The 22,226-nt window shown below is 39.3% G+C and overlaps 1 protein-coding gene across 1 annotated transcript in view; it reads left to right on the plus strand.

Annotated features, from left to right (window-relative positions):
• The first annotated feature begins 591 nt into the window (after positions 1 to 591).
• The window catches only part of LOC136876393 (mite allergen Der p 7), a 28,091-nt gene continuing 6,456 nt past the window's right edge, over positions 592 to 22,226 (plus strand). Inside the window, exons 1-3 of the mRNA XM_067150316.2 lie at positions 592 to 728; positions 9,860 to 9,992; positions 18,548 to 18,703. Coding sequence (XP_067006417.1) covers positions 658 to 728; positions 9,860 to 9,992; positions 18,548 to 18,703 — 360 coding nt within the window. The 5' untranslated portion in view covers positions 592 to 657. The remainder of the gene's footprint in view (positions 729 to 9,859; positions 9,993 to 18,547; positions 18,704 to 22,226) is intronic.

Genomic DNA, 22,226 nt, shown 5'->3' on the forward strand with positions numbered 1-22,226 from the left:
TCCCGCAGGAGTTCTTTTACGTGCCAGTAAATCTACCGACACGAGGTTGACGTATCTGAGCACCTTCAAATACCACCGGACTGAGCCAGGATCGAACCTGCCATGTTGGGGTCAGAAGGCCAGCGCCTCAACCGTCTGAGCCACTCAGCCCGGCCGGATATAGTTTACAAAGTCAGGGCAGGTGCCTTGATGCAAGAATTGAACAACTGAAGGAGGATAGCCAACAGTCGAATAGTTAAACACGTCCCCCAAATACCTAGTGACCTATTGACATCATACTCATAATTCCTACAGAAAGTTGTAATGATCCAAGATCGAACGACTACCTAACATTTTCACCTTGCGGGTCTTGGCGCACACGATTACAGAGGCAATTAAAATGTAGCGTAGCCCCTTCCACAATCTATAGAACACTTTGGTACTCAAAGCGACGTCAAAGGTTCAATGATAATTATTGATATCACATTCACAGATCATTAATTTAGTGATCAGAAGGTCTTGACACGATACAATCGACATTAATATCAAAAAGATAACAGCGATAAATGAGAAGTGGCGCTAATATCAGTCTATTGTTACTTACTTCTATGTACGATGTATAAGAGGAGGTGAATTTCATTTTTCATAATCTAGATTCCAATTCGGCACTACGCAGTCATGAAGTCAATCTTGCTGGTTGCGCTCTTATTTGCTGTCTGTCAGCATGGCTCAGCTGCATCGATTAACAGGTAAACTTCGGTTACAAACTGACTATTTTATTGAAATTAGTGATTCATTGAGAATAGAGCATATTATTATTATTATTATTATTATTATTATTATTATTATTATTATTATTATTATTATTATTATTATTATTATTATTTTACGTCGCGCCGACACAGATAGGTCTTAAGGCGACGATGGGATAGGAAAAGCCTAGGAGTGGGAAGGAAGCGGCCGTGGCCTTCATTAAGGTACAGCCCCAGCATTTGCTGGTGTGAAAATGGGAAACCACGGAAAACCATCTTTAGGGCTATCGACAGTGGGATTTGAACCCACTATCTCCCGGATGCAACCTCACAGCCGCGTGCCCCTAACCGCACAGCCAACTCGCCCGGTATTATTATTATTATTATTATTATTAGACTATTATTATTATTATTATTATTATTATTATTATTATTATTATTATTATTATTATTATTATTATTAGAGTCAGAGCTACTTTGGACCACAAGAAACAATTATTTTGCTGTCTTCTCTTCTCTTCTCTTCTCTTCCAGAAATATATATTTCTTTCGCTATGGTTCCTCTTTCTCTGAAAAGATACATTTGGCCCTTTAACCTTCCTCTGACCCCTTAAATTGTCAACATTCATTCGCAATATCTTCTAATATCACATTTCCTTGGGTTTGATCCAAAATTCCTGCATATGTTTTCTTCTTTTCTCGACTCATTTTATGGTCGTTATTTTCAAACTTGACACAGGTGGGGTAGGGTGGCTGGCCCTGTATCTGATCACCTTTTCCCTGCGGAATTAACCTGGTGCTCATTTTTGAAATAGATTCGGTGTGGACAACTCTTTTCCAAAGTTCTCGATTTCGTGATGGAGAATTGATCGTCCATCCTTCCAGGCGAACGGTGCATATTGCAACTTTCACTCTTAATTTGACACCATTCATTCGCCCGTCGCTAAGTTATATCTATACCAGATTATGAAGATTTACCGTCCTTCTACAGGGATTCTAATTAACAAAGTCAAGTCAGAAGTTCTTATTGGAATGACATTTAAAGTTAGCATTACACCGGATGATTCGAAAGGTTCTTAAAAAACTGAAGTAGCCCACAGAGAGATCGAAGGACAACAAATTTCGAAGAGGAAGGTATAGCCTAGAACGAAAACCTGCGTCAGGACAACTCGAGGAAAATCAGAAATATAATTTTCGTTTGTTCAGTCCTCAGCCCGCAGTCTGGTTGGATCCTCAACAGTTCCACCATTAGCTGTAATAGATTGCCTAGGCAACACTGAAGAGGCGCACTAAGGAAATAACCAGCCAAATAGCTTCCCATTGCTTTCTTCACAGAGTCAGAAGTCTGTCAACCCTATTGAAATGCATGCACCAACCGACCCTATGAGCAACATTTTCACACCATTCATAGCAGGGACTGGCTGCATAAGGAATGGCATTACTAGCATCGCTTATACCTCAGTCACTTTCATATTGTCAAAGCCAAGGATAAGACTGAGACTGTTCAATGAAAGTAACAAAATTGGTCTAGCCCATACTAGAAGACATAGTGCACTGTAAACACTAGATCTCGTCAGCAAAGGCACAGAAATATAATGGACAAATTATTTCACTTATATACCAATGTTCTCTGCGTTTCTAAACAATGCACAACCGACATTCAGTGAAGTTGTAATCGTATGTGCACAGAGTAATGTTAGACGTTGGACACTGAATGTTGTTTACAAAGCGCCGTTCAAACTGTCACACGCGACATTCAATAGAATTAAATCATACACGCAGTAAACTGAAGAGGAGGTAAGTAAGATATACGGTATATCACTTTATTTATTCCGAGTTGTTTAGGAATTTAGAGCATTCAAGAATGTAAATAAGATAAATTGACCATAATATGGTTCCTGATATTTATTCTCAATACCTTCCTGTACGAAAATTGACGTATTCCGACTCGTGTATGGGATACATCAGTGTTTGTGAAACCTTTAAAGGTACTCTGTGTACACAGTGTCCGGAGATTAGTACCTCAATCATCATCGTTCACGATGGGCATTGTATGTGTGGTCTCCCCGATATACAGTCCTTATTCTCACTAGATGAATGTTCACGTGTTTCATTGTCTCTTGCCTTAAGGTTCCTTTTTTTCCTGTACTATAGGCTACTCTTACACAGTTTACACAGAAAATAACACAAGGAGCGTAGTTAGCTCGTTGTACATCCGGTAAAACTAAGGAACACCCCCTCCTTTACTAATATATTTGCATAGGTCACACAATGTTAAGCTGTGTTCGAATTGAGTAGTGTTGGATCTCAATTGAAGAAAGGGCCAGCTAATGCCAGTGTGGACATGCTGACAAGGACGTGAGCCCCCTTACTGCCAAATGAATAATTCCCGGTTGATCAAGTTCACAGAATCCAATGTGCAGCAAATGCTCCACAGATTTCAAGGTTCTAAGGTGCCTGGGTGAAAATGCAGTCAGTCTTTGTGATGTAGTTGCTGACCACCTGGACTTTATTTCCCTCAGATGACTCTTTGTAGGAAGTAACTTCGTAAGTTCTTAACAACAGAGCTTCAATCCTATGCTCGTATCAACTTCACACTACCATCTTAAGAGCACAATTTTCTTTACCGTAAAGCTGCTCATAGATACATGAATGTGATCAGTGAGGGATTCCTAAAGGCAAGCATAAGAAAATATGGAAATGGACTGGATAGAATGGACGAAAGCCGCATTAGAATTTGTAAGAAATTATAATTTAATATTGCAGTACCAGTGGATAGCAGAAAAGCGTACCTCATAGAGTTAAAATTACGCAAACATCATTAGTGTATCTAACGAGCATTTACATAGAAAATTATTACTATTATTAATAATAATAATAATAATAATAATAATAATAATAATAATAATAATAGTAATAGTAACACGTGACTTAGCTGGGATACAACCTCCCACCGTGGGTTTAGAATGTCACTAAGCTGGGCAATGTAAAACGAAGACACACTAAAAGGGTTCTGACAGGAATAGATTAAGGGTAGAAAGGAGAAAATGCATACCGTACCAAAACCAGGTCGAATAGAAATGTCGCTGAATCACACTTGTTAATGTTCTCCACCGCCTGCAGGGCTGCTGTCGCAACATAGGCAAGAAGGCATTTTGACGGATAAAAACGGTAGTGTGTTTGTAAATATTCTCCAATCTCTTTCGTAATATATAGGAAATATCTGGTGGATTCCTTTGCGAAGTGAAAAGTTTATATTTTCTCTTATTAATGAGCGATCTGAAATATCATAACCCCTAAGACCTATGCAACTCACCTTACACGTTTGTAGAACGGCTAGATAACTTACACCGCAAGTGAATATGCAACGCCCCGCGGTGCGAGTCGGTTTACTATAAAAACGACATTTCTTTTTTCCACACATAGATGTATTATCATTTTAGATTATATACGATGCCAGTTATCTTTTCTAAAATGAAATACAGATAAAAATGCAAGCTTGAAATACCAAAAAACATACCCAGAAAATGTCAACGGTATCCAGGTAGCTAACCTCTGGGATAAGTGCTGGTAAGATTCATGAATAGTCTCAGTATGTTTACATACTAATTAACATATGAATGAAATTGTTAGGTATGAATTACATATGACGTATTTATAACAATTATGTGGCAACCTGAAGTGGTTTAATACGCTTATTATGAATTATTGTCTAGCATGTTCATTAAAGCAGTTAGCATCCCTTTCTACGTAACAATTCACCTTTGCAATTGATTTTAACAAGAATAACTTAGGTCATGAAAGACCTGGGAATAAGGTGACAAGCTACTCGACTCGGAATCTGGGGCTGTACCTTAATTAAGGCCACGGCCGCTTCCTTCCTATTCCCAGGCCTTTCATATCCGATCATCGACATAAGACCTATCTGTGTCGGTGCGACGTAAAGCAAATAGCAAAAAAATGCTACTAAACTAAGTCGTACGTTCCCAGCTGTCAGTGGCGAGGTGTAATTCGAAGACGAATAAGGATGAGTGGTGGTTATAAAGATAAGAAAGATCATAATATGAATATAAAGTTGAAATTCAAGAGGACAGATTGGGGCAAATACTCGTTTATAGAAAGAGAAATTATGAACTGGAATAATCCACGGGAAATATTCAATAAAATACCTATTTCTCTGGAATCATTTTAGAAAAATGCATAGGGCATTTTCCATCTGGGTGACAGCCTTAAATGTACGTTAGTAGTAAATGAATCAAACTAGAAACATTTGAGTTATCACTAATTGCAAGGTATTTCCTACAGATTTTCAACAAATTATTTTCAAAAAAGAAATATTGTATCTAAGTTTGTATCAAACCCATATCGTAAATAAACACAGTCACGAGGCGGTAAATTGAGAGAATAATCCTGAAACACTACTACAAGGGATACATTTTTAAAATCATTTATGTAAACGTGAAATCTTAATTGAGTCACTTCCATCACGTTTAAAACCACATGTTCACGGTCCGCACGTAGCTACGCTAGCGCCGCATATTGTAGGAACACATTAACCAGCATCGGGCGTCACACTAATTTCTATTCATTCCGTTCAAAGGATATCAGTATAAGATTTTGTAATTATTAGAAACTCTCAGGCAGATTACTAAACCACTCGCCAATATAATTTAAGAAAAACTAATAGCACAGTATATTGTAAAGAGGTACTTGTGCTTATAAAATATCGACACAAATAAGTTATTGGAAATTTGTTTTGTAAGCCTGTGATTAAAATGATCTACATAATTATTTACATTTTGAGATACAAGTAGAAGAGTATGAAGCGTGGAAGATGCTTGAAAATATTTAGATAATAATGAGAAACTATAATGTTCGTAAAGTAGCAGGCGTGACTGAAATTAGGCCATGAATGGTAAAACATGACGGCCAGCTTGCGATTTAACCGCGCAGAGGAAAGTTAATAGAACAGGATAATTCGTGAATATATTCAAGCAGTGTTAGAAAAAACTTACAGAAAAGGGAACATAAATTACTGTAATAACTATTGAGATCTGTTACCAAGTAGCAGTGAAGACAAATTATTTTCTGGTATTGCCCGGTGAAAGTTAGCATCCCTTAAAATTACGCAAACATCATAAGTGTATCTAACGAGCATTTACATAGAAAATTAATAATAATAATAATAATAATAATAATAATAATAATAATAATAATAATAATAATAGTAACTCTTCATGTTCATCACCGTTTGCCCACCTAGAAAGAGTTCCATCGATTAACTTCACTGTCTCCATTTCATTCGGTCGTTGGTCATATCCAGTTGTAGATTTGGTATCATCATGTCGTTGTGCGTCGTATCGCTCCAACGTTGCATAAGACAATTCATGGTCTCTTTTCGACCTTTTCTTACCTGCAGCTCATATTTTTTACTTTGTAATTGTATCTGTTTCTGCTTGCTGTACTGATACAAACAGTTGTAGTAGACTTTCGCGCATTTTTGTTTTTTGTTTTTTTTGTTTTTTTTTTTTTTGCTAGGGGCTTTACGTCGCACCGACACAGATAGGTCTTTCGGCGACGATGGGATAGGAAATGCCTAGGAGTTGGAAGGAAGCGGCCGTGGCCTTAATTAAGGTACAGCCCCAGCATTTGCCTGGTGTGAAAATGGGAAACCACGGAAAACCATTTTCAGGGCTGCCGATAGTGGGATTCGAACCTACTATCTCCCGGATCGCGCATTTTCTCGTGGGTCGGTGGATCATCCCATCGTTTACTTCTGTTTACTTCGAAAATAATTTTTTATCTTGGCTATCGAAAGAAAACATCTTAATGCAAACTAATGTTTGTAATTTTAGACAAAGATATGAGTAGTCATTAAGCACCATACTATTTAGAATGCCGTTCGGATAATATATATTTGTGTAGGTTTAATGAGCTTCCAAAGAAAACATACTGCCTTTCATGGTCATTTATAACACTAAGGTAAGTTTATAACAACAACAATATAACAGTATTTTTATAAATAGATTTGTGGAAATATTTGCCTTACAAATAAAAGCTTATATTTGCAACTTTTTGCATAAAATTAGAATTTACATCCGGAAATCACATGAAGAATTCTGAATCTAGATAGAGAATTCACAAAATATCGTTGTGAATGATAAGAAATAATTAGGTAGTAAAAAGCCAAACCAAACCCCATGGCGCAAGAGCCTCTAAAGGCCATGGCCTACCAAGCGACCGCTGCTCAACTCAAAGGCCTGCAGATTTTGAGTTGTCGTGTGGTCAGCGCGGTGAATTCTCTTGGTCGTTATTCTTGGCTTCCTGGACCAGGGCCGCTCTCTCACCGTCAGATACCTCCTCAATTGTAATCACGCGGGCTATGTGGATCTCGAACCAGCCATCAGATCCAGATAAAAACCCTGTCCTGGCCGGGTATTGAACCCGGAGTCTCCGGGTAAGATGCAGGTACGCTACCCCTACACCGCAGGTCCGGCATATAGGTGACGGAAATCATTTACCGTTAAGTACGAGGGGTGATCAAATATAAACGGGATTTATTTTTTTATAATCCATTTAATGAAAAACACAAGGCAATTACAATTTATTTTTTCACATAGTTTGCTGCTTTGGAAATGCGTTTGTCTTAGCGTATGGACAGCTTTTTGATGCCCTCATCGTAAAAAGAACAGGGTCGTGTCACCAGCCAGTTGCGCACGAAGTCTTCCCCACTTTCGTCACCTTCAAATCGTTGCCCTCCTAGAGCTTCTTTAAGCGGTCCAAACAAATGGAAATCGCAGGGCGATAAGTCCTGGCTGTAAGGAGGATAATCAAACCTTGCTGAAAGTCTCTGACAGGCCTCCAAACATCTTAACTTCAGATTTCCGGTCAAAAGGCGAAGGACCCATCTGGAACACACTTTGCGGAACTGTAGGTCGCTTGTGATGAATGCTTGACATCTCCCGTAACGGTTTCCGACTTGTTGTGCAATATATGATACAGTCGATCGTCGTCAATAATGTCTTTAACCGCACGCATGTTTTCGTCTGTAATACTGGTCCGAAGAAGGCGATCGTGTTGCTGATTTTCCACACGTTCTCGTCCTTCCTTGCACTGTTTATGCCAGGCATACAAACGCGTCCTTGACAGTGTTTGATCACCGAAATGTGCACGCAACCTCTTGCAAATTACCACAGCTGTAACTCTTTCACGAGCAAGAAATTTTACAATTATGCGTTGCGCAGTGGAGGGGTTCACCTGTTGCCCCGATATCGTGAGCGTTAGTGACGAACCGACGAGAAATATATAACAACACGCTTTCCCCACTCTTAACGGTCCCGTTTTTATTTGATCGATCTTCGTAGTTTGACTGCTACTCTTGGCCTTTGATAGACTGTGTTGCAGGTACTTTGCCACGAAAAACGAAATACGAGTATAATAATACCGACATTAATATTTCAACTAAATATGGACTGCGCAGGTACAAGATGAATGCAAAAACGCCCCAGTCAGATTTGGAGCAATATTTGAACTTTATTCTCTAAGAATGGTGCTGTAGGGAGGGAGAATGCAAATGAAAAATCCGAGTACAAAGAAAGCAGTTCCAGTCATCTTCATATTGCTCAATATTGAGACAGATTTTGCAATACGGGAGTTGCTATGTACAGTGAAACAGGTAAGGTAAGGGTGTATTCTGCCCGAAGGCAGGTCAGAACCTCCGCGGAGGTGTCCTGAGCTGGAGTTTACGTGCGGTAGGGTGGCCAGTTCCTTTCCGCTCCTCCATTCCCTTACCCCCCCCCCCACCAACAGCGCGTGGCAACCCATCCAAATCCTGACCACGCTCACTGTTGCTTAACTTCGGAGATCTCACGGGATCCGGTGTTTCAACACGGCTACGGCCGTTGGCAATAAAACAGAAAATTCTTTAATACCATGATTTATAAGTGATATTAATTTCGTAATTAAGAAATGAGACCCAATCCAAATTTGTTGGATTTAGTTTTATGTACAATTGGCCAATTGGATGAAAATAGATAAGAGAGATTACGAGGGTATTCAATGGACAAAGGGGATGAGTAACATGGCGAAACTTAGATAATGATGGGGATCTGTCCTACGAAGAGGGAAACGGAAGTTGGTACATACAAATGAGAATGCCCGTACTAGCTAAGTTGTGTCTCTTGGACTTGCAGTCGGAACGATGAAAGGCGTTATTTGCTAATATGCTATTATAATACATAACAATGTTGAACTGCTGCTGTCAGCAGCTCTGAAGATGGATTTCAGTAGTTTCCCATTTTCACACCAGGCAAATGCTGAGGCTGTACCTTAATAAAGATCACTAACGCTTCCTTATTACTGCTAGCCCTTTCCTACCCCAACCTCGCAATAAGACCTACCTGTGTCAACATGTTGCTAACCGATTGCTGTTCTAAGCCAAGTGAAGCTTGTTCGCCATGCTGAAACTATTTATTCTCAATTATAGAATAGGAACCATGAAAACCCTCGGAGGTGTTTGAGGTAAAGTCTTCTACTATCCGTAACGTCTACGCTAATTGCAGTAGGATGGTTAACTATATACCTGGCCAACCTTTCCTCCAGGAATTTACATGATATTAATTTGGTTTAGATTGAGATAAACACAAGTGTATGTTAGTGGATATCGCGTTTCTAAATGTTTCGGCTTCCTGATGGGGATTAGAACTCACATTCATCTGGTAAACCAAGCTTGAATTTACAGCCTCGGTTAGAGAACACCAAGAATGTGTCAAATGTTATTAATGTCGTAATGAAATAGGAGTACGAATCTCGTCTTTCAGTTAGAAACCTTGAATACTGCATTTTCTTCTATATAATTGTAACCCAAAAAATTACGTCTTGCTGATTATTATTATTATTATTATTATTATTATTATTATTATTATTATTATTATTATTATTATTTTGAATTTCTAACATAAAAAGTCTAATAACGTATTAAATAACACCTAATATTTAGCCTTCATACTTCTCAGATTCATCTGCAGGTCTTACTCATTACTTCGATTTCCAAAGATTTCTTCAACCAATTTACATGAAGAATTAATTTTCTAATGCTACTGTGTTAAGATGTTCTGTATTCTTTACAGGTATCATTCACCAAGATCGGATGGCAACATGAACGAATACTTCGACTCTCTTGTGACACAACTGAGAGAGTTTTTCAAGAACAACAGTCTCGATCCCATGGTCCTTCCTAATGTAGGGCAGAGCTTTAGCTTCGTAAGTGAAATAACTTTGTATCACGTTGGTAACCATTCGTATCCACCTAAAAAGAAAGTTAATTACTGATGGTCAGCGTTAGTGGCCAACTGCTTCGTGCTTTTCATAATGTATATGATGATTATCGTCGCCATGACCTGTCTGTGTCGGTGCGACGTAAAGCCACTAGCAAAAAGAAGTAATGATTGCCGTTATTAACTGACAATTTTGTTCATATAAATCTACGTCGAAACAAGTGTTTTAACGCAGTGCTACATTTTTATGTGATAGCTGACTACAGAAAATCGTTCGGAACCTCTGGTGACGAGTTTGAAGGCCACTAGCGGCGTGTTTATCAACTTGAGCATCTCAAAACGGCGAATAATGATTCGCGTCAATACTTAGAACGTGTGTGTAGAGTTTCGTGACATTAGCTGTAATGATGCTGAAGCGAACTGACCCTTACAAGGAGGGCTATATAACAGCCCTTTCCGATGCTAAATATAGCTATTCTGCAATCCAAGCAATGTGCAAGAAGCGTGACTTCTTGATATCAAAGAACGAGAACAGTGCTATATTTAATAAAAGCTCAGCGAAAAATCTCAGTGGAAATTACGTTCTCGGGCTATAGCTAGAAATCGTGGTTTTCCAATTAAGCATGATCGTGGGTGGAGACATGGCTTTTCATCTAATTACCCTTCAAACGCCTTTCCCAGAGATCCCGAACGACTTTCTGTAGTTTTCATAAATAATTGAGAAAGAAACTGAAACTTATCTGTGCATGATGGGAGACTAAGGATGGACACTTCCTGTACAGTGACCCAAAAAAAACCTCAAATTAGTTAATGAAACGTAAAACAGCTTTTATTTTCTGTGCTGGGAAAAACTTCATTTTAATCCATACTGCACATAGCAAATATAACCTTTAATTTCACACCCTTGTCTCTCACCTGCTCTATGCACGAAAATTAGTTCAGTAGCCGCCATATGTGTTCAAATATCTATTAAATACTGATCAACTTGAAAGGTTCTCAAGAGGCCGAATTTTGGTTCGCCGCAGACAGGGGGAGAAGCACGACATTGACTGCATTCGCACAAGACGTACGGGGCCAACTCAAGGCCTTATGGTGTGGGGTGCTATTGGGTACAGTGTCCAGGGCACTGTGACCAGTTTGACCTACGTGAATGACATCCTGCGACACGTAGCCATACCCTTTCTGCACGACACCCCAGACGCCATATTTCAGCATGACAATGTTGCTGTACGAACACGTGCCTTCTTGTTGTCACAGGATGTCAGGCTGTTGCCCTGACCCGCCGGATCACCGGACTTGTCGTCAATCGAAAATGTGTGGGATATGGTGAAATTACAGATGCGGCGCTGTGACCCAGTGCCAACCACCGAAGATGAACTGTGGAACCAGGTGAACGCAGCATGATGGCTATACCCTAGGACGCCAGCCGCGCCTTACAGGCATTGATGCCATCACGCATGACACAAGTTATCAGTACCCATGGAGGACCCAGTGCCTAATAGGCAACAGGACATATGCCGAACCTAGGTGACTGAAATGCTAATCGTTTCTGAATAACATACTAATGAACATGACCTGTGAATGTGTACTTCCTATCTCTAGTCTTTCAAGATGTTCTGTGTTTTATGAACATGAGTGTAATTACATACACTGATAGCCAAGTCTTAATACTAGAACTAAATTTTTAAAATTTCTTCTTCTAATGAAGAACGTTTCTTTGGAAAACAACTCTATTTATAACGTTATAAAAACCTAACAGAAAAAGTGATATGCTGATTTTCCAGATCATGAATATAAAAATAATATATAATTTGTATGGCTTAATAAACGAAAAATGCAGTTGCTGATCCCGTATTTGTAACACTTATCATTGGTAAGCGACTGTTAAATCTCTGAATTATCTTTACTGTATTTTAAATCCCTGTATAACTAACCTATATACTTACTGTAGATGTCGGAGAATAACTAGCCGTTCTTATTCATAAACATAGTGGTTGGCGACGGTGATGATGAATATTTAGATGATGTGATGAAAGTCAAATTGTGACGGTACTGTGTAGAGATGAGAAGAATGCAAGAATGAGGAATGTGGCCTGCAAGCACGAACTTCCTGTTCTGCCCAGACAGATCGGGTTTTATCTGCTACACGAAAACATTGACTTACACTTTGCAGTTTGCTAGATTACAACTGCCAACAGCGAAGAGCTGCCAGTAGAAGATTATATAAAGTCGTCTGTGTAGTAGCGGAGTTGCTATGGTAACCATTGCGTCACTGGCTCTGCAGGTGAAAACCCCTTCGCTCCGTGCCTCACGGGGCATGTGCATTCTTCTGATCTCCCGACAGTATCGCTCATCAGTGAAATGTGCTTACGGTTGAACAGCAGCGACTGGGACGGAGAACGCTGATAGTTCTCAGTCCCACTCACTAACTCTTAATCATGTTGAATAGTCTCTAACTTGCTTTCAGTCCCTTCATTAGCATCGTATTGAAATGGCACATTCTATGGGAATACTAACAATCTATAAACATGTTTAACTGTATTGTAGGTCACCGATGATTCATTCTGAAAACATTATCACTAATATCAGAAATACATGCAGTATAGTTCAGTTACAACTCTGGAAAGTAAATTGTTTCATTGAAACTGTTAGGAATGTTCACAGCGCGTATGACTGTTGTGATGTTGGTGATGATTACTGTTTTCAGAGAAAGTACAATTAGGGAACCACCCAAACACTGATCACAGTCAACTGTTGAGTAGGTTCGACCCTTCAAAAATGAAGGTATTGGGACAATAAAATGAAAGGACCACGAAGGATGAGGAAATGGAGAACTCTCTCGGCCTTACAAGACTGTCAAAAGTGAAACCATTGCCAGGCTCATCTAAGGTCCGTGTAGCCACCAATCCACGCTTTAGTGCTCAAAGCCCCAGAGGATCCCATTTAGTCACGTCTTAGGCTGAATGGTAATCGAGGCATTGGCCTTCAGTATTCAGGACCTCGGGTTCGACTCCTAGCCAATTCGAGGCGATACTCATACACCACACCACACAAACCTTCACCACAATAACACGCAGTTTCTTGTACGCAGTAGATGCCGTCCACTCTTGTCAGACAGTTCGCCTTACAAGGGCTGCACCACCATAGCAATAGCCACATGAAGTATTACTATTATACCTAAAGCGAGCTCTGAATAAACTTCAAAGAAATCAATGATCAAATTACAAATAATTGTGTGTTATTTCATTTAAGAAACTTTCCTACCTGATATATTATTATGAAAAGTGATGAGGATGATAGTGATTGTTGATTTAAGGATGAAAATCAGGGCATAATCAGCATCTCTTAATATAGTTGAGAACGAAGAAATCTTTCAAGACCATCAAAAAGAAGTACAGTATTGCTAAAAATAGAGGGGAAACATGAAAGATTATCACGTCCTGAAAACATGCAATCACAGTCACAGCAAGGAACACGGGTTGACCGTGCTGTGTAATACAGAAATAAGAAGCGTAAGAAGCGCGGTTCAAGTAAGTGGAAGTAAAATCGGACTGAGTTGGAACTTTATGATAAACAAACCAACTCGCAAATATGAGTTTCTTAATTGTCGTACGTGAATATTAAAAAATCACCGAAATTTAAACTGATGCTTTTGTGTTCTAGATTCATCATCATCTAGGTATTCTGCCTTATGGCAGGTCTTGTCATGAGATGAACCTCTTCCACTGTTGCCTGTCCTGCGCCAAGTTTATCATGGCCGAATATTTATTTCCTTGGATATTGTCCAACATTTGATATTAGAATATTCCACGTCCCTATCCGCAATAATTCTTCTTTCTTCTTCTCCTTCCTTCCATATTTTAAAAACCTCGTTGTACACCCCTCCCGGAGATCCGAATGAGGGGAATCTTTACCTCCGGAATCTTTTACAAAGAGGTCCATCTCATGAACGTCTTGGGAGATACTGCCAGTGGTGGTTTTCCGTTACCTTCCTCTGTCCTCCACATCCTCTCGGCCCGCTGAACCAGATTCCCGCTGGGGTTGATACCCAACCTTCCGCTGGGTTGCTCAACTTAACAGGAGCACACGTATAGGTAGAATTGTGGAGAATTGGGGTGAGAGAGGCTAAGAGAACTCTTTTGTTGAGTTCTTATATTCGCATCTCACCCCCATTTATTAGCCAGAGTCACAAGGATGAATTAATGACTCCCCCAGGTCATCTCCTGGGCCCGTTCTAGATTAAGGGACATGATATCTTCTGGGGGACATTTTTACTTCCAGGCTAATGCCAGGACAGTTCCAATGCATAGGTCACAGCTAATTCCTTCCACATCATTACCCAATTTTATTCTCTATATTTCATTTCATCTTCATTATCTCCTCAACTCAGGTTGGCGTCAGGAAGGCATCCGGCCAAAATAATATGTCATATAAATGCATCTCACCTCAACCCGACCGGGTATCAAGAAGCGGTGCTAACGGCTAGACAATGGACATACGAGTGCATATCGTTCGTTGGGAGAATCAAGAAAAGTATCGAGATGGGGATGAAGAGTGAATTAAGTATTAAGTGGTGGGGATAAAGCACTTCAGATCTATTTTCTTCGCCCCCATCTCGATTTTCTTCTTTTTTCACTCGTCTGTCTTTCATTGCTCTTTATCCTATTTTCCATGAATAATCCCTTTCCCTTATTACTCTGATGACTCTATCAGATACGTTTTCCTCACTCACCACCGTGAAGACATCAGACTTGGAGCAAAAATATGGCCTGAACTTCTTGGAATATCATAGCCCATAGTGAGCCATTTCATAAATAAACCAACAGTCAAGTAAGTACAAATCTTTTGGTGTTGATTATTAGAACGGTCGCGGTCGAGTTCCTCGTCTGAGGAAAAGGAGCGAAACTTCAAAGTTCACATGGGATCAACCCAAAGGAATATCATTACGAAAATCGGAGGTCTTGAGTTGGTTCCGAAGTCCAAGATCCGGAATCCCAATTGGCTCCCGTCCATTTTGCACCTCGAATTTAATGTATTACTCCGTCAGTTTACGTTTTGAATTATGGTTATGTAGACAGATATACTGAAGGAAATTCAGAAATGCAACGTGATACTTAAATCACATTAGGGAGAAAAAATGAAATGAGACCTAAAATAAAACTTGTAACAGAATAAAACGAGCAAAGGAAAAATATAACTAGATTCCTTCCACACGTACATATTATCATCCAGGAGTTCAGAATTTTATATACTAATTTAACCTCGGAACTGGGGAATTAAATAGACCCTAGTGTAAAACAACAACCTAGAAGGCTCTCCGATTGGATTCAGAAGTAGATTTGGTACTCAAGATCCTCTTTGCTACGACAGACCTTTTAACAAAAATGAGAGCAACAAGTAGATGTATATATATATGTGTTTCATAGATTATGAAAAGACATTTAACCGAGCCAAACAAGATGAACTCATCAGGTTATTGCATCAAAATGGAACTGGCGGAAAATGCACCCAAATGATCGAAAACCTGTAGTGAAAAAAGGAAGATGTGTTGAAGATAGACGATTTTCTGGCAGATCCTGTAGAAATCCATCCAGGAGTAAGACAAGTTTGTGTGCTGTCCCCTTGATTGTTCAATCACTACTCAGATGCAATATTTAAAAGAACACTAACAGATATGGAAGTGGGAATAAAGGTTAACGGGGAACCAGTAAGTGCTATGAGATACGCAGATGGCACTGCAATTCTCTCTGGAGACGTCGGGAGCCCACAGCTATTTCTTAACAATCTAAATGCAGTGAGCAAAGATTTGGGCGTAATATGGCACAAATATAAAGAAAACTAAATTAATAATTTTCAGTAAGATAAAAACGGAACTGATTCTTCAAAACTCGATGATGAACTACAAGTTAACAAATAGCAATATCTTGTTTTCTGGCTAACAGTTAATCTTTACCCTGATCTGGAAATTAAGACGCGTATTGTAATAGCCAGAGCCACTTTTAAGAACATTCCTCTGCATCGAGGATCTCAAGTTAAAACTTAGACAGCAAATGGTAAACTATTACATCTGATCCTCATTATTTTATGGGGTTGAATATTGGAATCTGAAGCATACCACAATTCAACGACTGGAAGATCTGAAAATGTGGCTTCACAAACGAATGATGAAAATTTCTTGGGTCAAACATGTCATCAAGTGAAGGGTATTAAGACGAGCTAACAGTAAAAGGGAACTACTGACAGTCACTAAATGCAGGAAGACTGACTAAATAGACTATGTGTTGCTTGTTGAGAAATACGAGTTGTAACAAATACCGAAGGACAAAATCCTCGGACAACGGAGTAGAGGGAGGAGACGAATAATCTGTCTCGAAACCATCAAGCATGGACAAGGGACAAGAACAATGGAACAGCATTATCTTCTTCTTCTTCTTTTCTAGCCTATTTCAATCCACTGCTGGATATAGGCCTCTTCCATGTGCTTCCATCGTCTTCGGTCTTGAGCCACTTGGAACCAGCGTGTTCCAGCCAACAGCTTTATGTCGTCGAGCCATCTCTTCAGGGGTCTTCCAATGCCTCTCTTGTGTCCCCATGGTCTCCAGTGAACAATCCTAGAGGTCCACCTGTTGTAGTCTTGTCGAGCTACGTGTCCTACCCATTGCCATTTTAGTTTTGCTACTATCTCTAGGATGTCTGTTACATTAGTTCTTCTCCTGATGTCCTCTGAACGGATCTTATCCCTAAGGCTGATCCCTAGCATCTGTCGCTCCATGGCTCGTTGTGTTCGCTGAAGCTTGCGAGCACTTTCCTTCGTCAGAGTCATCGTTTCCAGACCGTAAGTTGTAACTGGCAGCACGCACGTATTATAAACCTTGGTCTTCAGGTTAATTGGAACATCCTTGTCAGTGAGGATGAATCTTAGTTTTCGGAATGCAGTCCAACTCATACCTATTCTGCGAGGAATTTCTGCACGTTGGTTGTCTTTTCCAAGTTTTATCTTGTGTCCAAGATAGATGTACTCATCGACAGCTTCTATATATTGGTTTCCCGTTTTAAGTGGTCGACTCTCTGGGCTTAGTATTTTCGTTTTATTAATGTTCATTTCCAAACCAATCTTAGCAGAAGCAGTTTTTAATTCTTGGATCATGCTTTCTAGCTCATCTAGATTTTCACTTATGAGCACAATGTCATCGGCAAAACGCAGGTGGTTCAAATATACCCCGTTGATTTTTATTCCTTTATTATCCCAATGAAGAGTTTTGAATACATCTTCCAAGGCAAAGGTAAACAGCTTTGGAGAGATTGTGTCACCTTGTCGAACTCCTTTGCCAACTGGGATTTTATTATCACCATTCAGAAAATCTGGAAGCACTAGCTGTAGTGAATACCAACGTCTCGGAGATTGGACAAATCACATAGAAGAAAAACAAAAACAACGTTTCACCATACCTCCTGCAAATTGCAGCAGACAGTCGTCAGTCTGTAAAAAATGGAGAGAAAAATGTTGTTTACTTGCGAGCCAACTCCCGTACTGACCTTAAACTCGAATGTCTTATGGAAAATGATTGGGGACCAACACTAGTCCAGCCACAAAAATTAGTTAGCTTATAGTAAGTTTCTCAAGTTCATGTTTATGACATGGAACGTCACTGCGGTTCAGGTTTCAAGTAAAACTGGAGATTTCATATCACATATTTCATTAGAAATGATATTATTATTATTATTATTATTATTATTATTATTATTATTATTATTATTATTATTATTATTATTATTATTATTATTATTATTATTATTATTATTATTAGAAACAATCCGTTAGATTTTAGGGTAAAGGATGACAATAGATTTCTACAAATCGAAGTAGAGGATAATCTAGATGTTATGTGAGATTCATTTTTAATAATAATGTTATTGACTTTACTCCCTCCTAACTATTTTTGATGTCCGGCCCGGCGGTGTAGAGGACAACGCGTCCGCCTGTCACCCGGTGTCCCATGGTTCGATTCCCGGCCGGGTCAGGGGTTTTTAATTGTGATTGTGTAGTCCTTAACGATCCTTTCCTCACATTCAACACTCTACACTTCCGCAATTCCAATTACACGCAGGTTCATATCATGTGGTGCAAGTAGGGGCAAAAGATCTCTATAGGTTGACGCCCCGAACAAATAGCATTAAAAACTAATTTTGATGGATTTCGGAGACGCCGAGGTGCCGGAATTTAGTCCCGCGGGAGTTCTTTTACGTGCCAGTAAATCTACCGACACCAGTCTGACGTATTTGGGCACCTTCAAATACCACCAAACTGAGCCAGGATCGAACCTGCTAAGTCGGGATCAGAAGGCCAGCGCCTCAACCGCCTGAGCCACTCAGCCTGGCGATTTACGTTTAGTAATGAAGACTGAGAAGATGAGAGGTAACAGGGAAGGGGCTTTTCAAAGTGCAGTTAATTTCGATGTTCTGACCCTTACATCAGCAATCATGATTAGTGATTCGAATTTCACGTTTAGATGATCAGAAATGTTCATCCTTGTGTTACAGAAAGACCTTCTTGGAGTGACGTGGCATGGTGAACTCGAGCTCCAGGAGATATCAGTGAGTGGTCTCTCACAACTGACCCGCAGCGGGGATGCAACGCTCGGCTACAACAACAAGAAGTTAGAGATTCAAGTGGAGCTCGGCTTCGATGATATTCAGGTAAGTTACTGGTCATGTAACAGAGGCAGTGTGTTTGAATCTCCGACTGCGCAGTTCCTGCAATGTTATATTGTCCCATCATTATCCCATTCTAATGATTATACTGCATCGACAAACGCTTTATCAATGAGGATCGGAATTATTTTATTGCAGCACTTAATTTAGGACGCACATCGTGACACTTTCTCTGTAGTACATTTCTGACAACTAATCTCCTAATCGCTAACATAAGACTTTCATATAGAACTGAGTTTCGCATTTTGTGTTTGAAAAATGGATACAATACATATTACATTCTGTTCCATATAGAAAATTGAAATCTTCAGTTAAGAAATCGTAGTATTTTCATTCCCCGCTCGCATAAAGATGACAGATTAACTGCATTCAAATAACTTATTGCAATGTTATACACGAGAGAATTTCATTATATACGCTAGTCGCCGATAATAGAGCTTGTTTTGCCAAGCAACCGCTGCTCTGCATAAAGGCCTGAATATTGCGAGATGATGCGTGGTCAGCGCGATGAATACGCTCGGTCCTTGTTCATGGCTTTCCAGACCGGGGCCACTGCCTCATCGTCACATATCTTAATTATTGTTCTGGTTAACAGGTTAAATATTGGTTAAATATAGGCACACTGTGTAAGTAAAGTTGTGTGTACTGTCGCTACAGTATTCAAAATTGTTGGTATATGCGAGAACCGTCTGCCGAACATTTTCAGCCTATGTGAGAGTTGAAAATTGTACAAATATTCTTAAAATTAAAGTAAGTTTGGCAAATGTGGACACCAAAAGATGTATCTTAGCTCGAGAATAATTGAGGAGTTTTCTCGTTCCCCGAAGTGTGTAAGACTAAAAATGCATGTGTTTAGATGAAAAATCCACAGTTTTTAACCAAATTACCTGATTATTTTTTAATGATACTGGTACTATTGGACTAGAGATCTAACTGCGGTAAAATTCTCGGTAATGGAATTTGACACCTGGGCGACAGCCCTAAATGCCGCTCATTGATTGATTGATTGATTGATTGATTGATTGATTGATTGATTGATTGATTGATTGATTGATTGATTGATTGATTGATTGATTGATTGATTGATTGATTGATTGATTGATTGATTGATTGATTGATTGATTGATTGATTGATTTGAACAATACAGCACCATGAATTGTGATAAACATTAAACTTGTGCAGACAAAATAAGTGTGTTCAACGTTGTTTTCATCAGGCAAGGTTATCACAATGATATACAGAAAAACCTGGGTACACACAGGAAAGAAATAATTACGTCTGCAAGCCTAAAAAAAACAAAAAACAAAAAACAAATGGTATCTGCAAAATCACGCATCTGAAAGAAAACACAATAGGTAACTTTGGAAACTTGGATACCCAAGTGTTTCACATGATTGCCGTCTCTGCGTTACCTAGAAGAATGACATTCCTCTTCTATCCTAATGGTTTAAGTGTCACCTGTTAAACTCACAAACCAATACTTGATGATATCGCCTCTAATAAAATGGTATCACTCGACTAGGTAATGAATATAAGATGATCCCTGAATACAATCTCTACTTACACATCACATGTCACGCATGGGACATCATCAGTGAGAAACTCAATCTACGAAACTGCTATCTTAAATGAAGAAGTTACTATCACTCCAAATGCGTATCCATAGTTCATATCTATATTTCAACCGGAGTAGGCTGAAAGTAAATGAAGCTCTACACATCAATGACATCTCACCCGCACAATAGATAAAAAGTAATAATAGTTCTCACCTCGCATTACCTACGCGGAATCCTGATGAAACTGATACCTGCAATTGTTATAAATCGCAGGAACGGAAGGACTCTTCCCCATTTCTCTACGATCTCTAGCTCCATAGTACCGTGTGCAGTCTTTATCTATTGTAACCATTGTTATGGCTTAAAACTGCTCAATCCAGAGCTTTATTGGAGTAAGTAAAGAACTATGATTGTTAAATATTGTCAACAATATTATGAAATATTTCTGTAAGGAAGAGGATTAATTTCTGTATTTCGGTGGACTATTATGTGTATTAAGTAATTTTAGTGAATGATTACGGAAAAAAACGCCCGTATGAATAGCATGTAAATAACAAGCACACATAATGACGGATAATGAAAGTAAAATAATTTCTCGCCTTGTTACAGAAAATATTGAAAATGTCCACCTGTATCTACAGATTTCTGGCTTCATCTAAGGAAATTTTCATTCATATGCATTAGTTCATATACCAAGATAGCCTCAATTTCTCTCGTGATATTTCGTTTGAGTTCATCTGGAGGGTGAAAATGGGAATTTTGGTGGCAGTAACTGCAGACAGGATAATAGGGCCTATAGTTTTTGAAACCACAATCACTGGGCAAGGATGTACGAATGATATTCTCGTACCATTTTTTTAACATTTGACGGAAAATGATTGCATTCTGGATATTTCTAGCAAGACTCGGCAACCTCGCACACGGCTAACGAGTCATTAAGTTTAATTGAGGAAATTTTCGACAATAGGGCAATTAGTAAACTATTGTGGCCCGCAAGATCCCCAGATCTTACGGTTTGCGATTTTTATTTATGGGGAAAATTGAAAAATAAGGTTTATGCAACAAAACCTCACACACTGTGACAAGGAGAGAAATAGTTTTATTTTGATTATGCGGTATTATGTGTGCTTCTTATTTATATGCGATTCATACGGACGCTCTCCCGGCCTCAAGCTCAGCGAGTTGCCATGTGCTCGTCTGGACCTTCAGCTCTCCCATCTACCTGCTGCGCTGCTCCGGCTGGCTCCACTTTGAGTGAAAGACTCTGCAGATCAAGAACACAATAATAATACTGTAATGGTAGAACCATCTCTGAACGACGATTGATATTAAAATCTAGTCGAATGCCGTAGGAGAACCATAAAATTAACACAGTCTGAAAAGTTGTGCTGTACGACCTTGGGCCACGTCCACTCATTGTCAAGAAGAGATACGCAATGGTCCCTTAAAATCCAACTTAAAATATATTTCTAGTCGCCGTAAACGGGTAAACAATACATTATCTTAGAAGAGAGCGATACAGCTCGTAAATGAAACAAAAGAAATGAAAAATATAGTAAAATTTGGCATACAGTGCCTTAAAGATGGAATCCCTAACTACCACATCACACCAGAACTTCCTGTAAGCAAGTAAGCTCAACAACGTTTTCTCTGTTCGTAGATGATTAGTGATCTCTACCATCATGCATATAGTTATTCACCTATCTTAAGATTTTCAGCCTAATAATTTGTATGACGTGTCTTATTTAAGGTAAATTCGTCGAAATGGCAAGTAACTTACCGTGTTGATGGGAAAAACGTGTTTAAACATCAATCTTCAGGGCACTTTTAAAACAGAATAGTGAAGGACATTGTAGTAGATTAGCAGGAGGGGAAAATATTGGGCTGCTTTATCGACGTACCGGTAGTAAAGGTATATTTAGCTCACGCGGAGTACTTGTGTCCGATTCTC

Source organism: Anabrus simplex, chromosome 1, assembly GCF_040414725.1.
Source record: "Anabrus simplex isolate iqAnaSimp1 chromosome 1, ASM4041472v1, whole genome shotgun sequence".
NCBI lineage: Eukaryota > Metazoa > Arthropoda > Insecta > Orthoptera > Tettigoniidae > Anabrus > Anabrus simplex.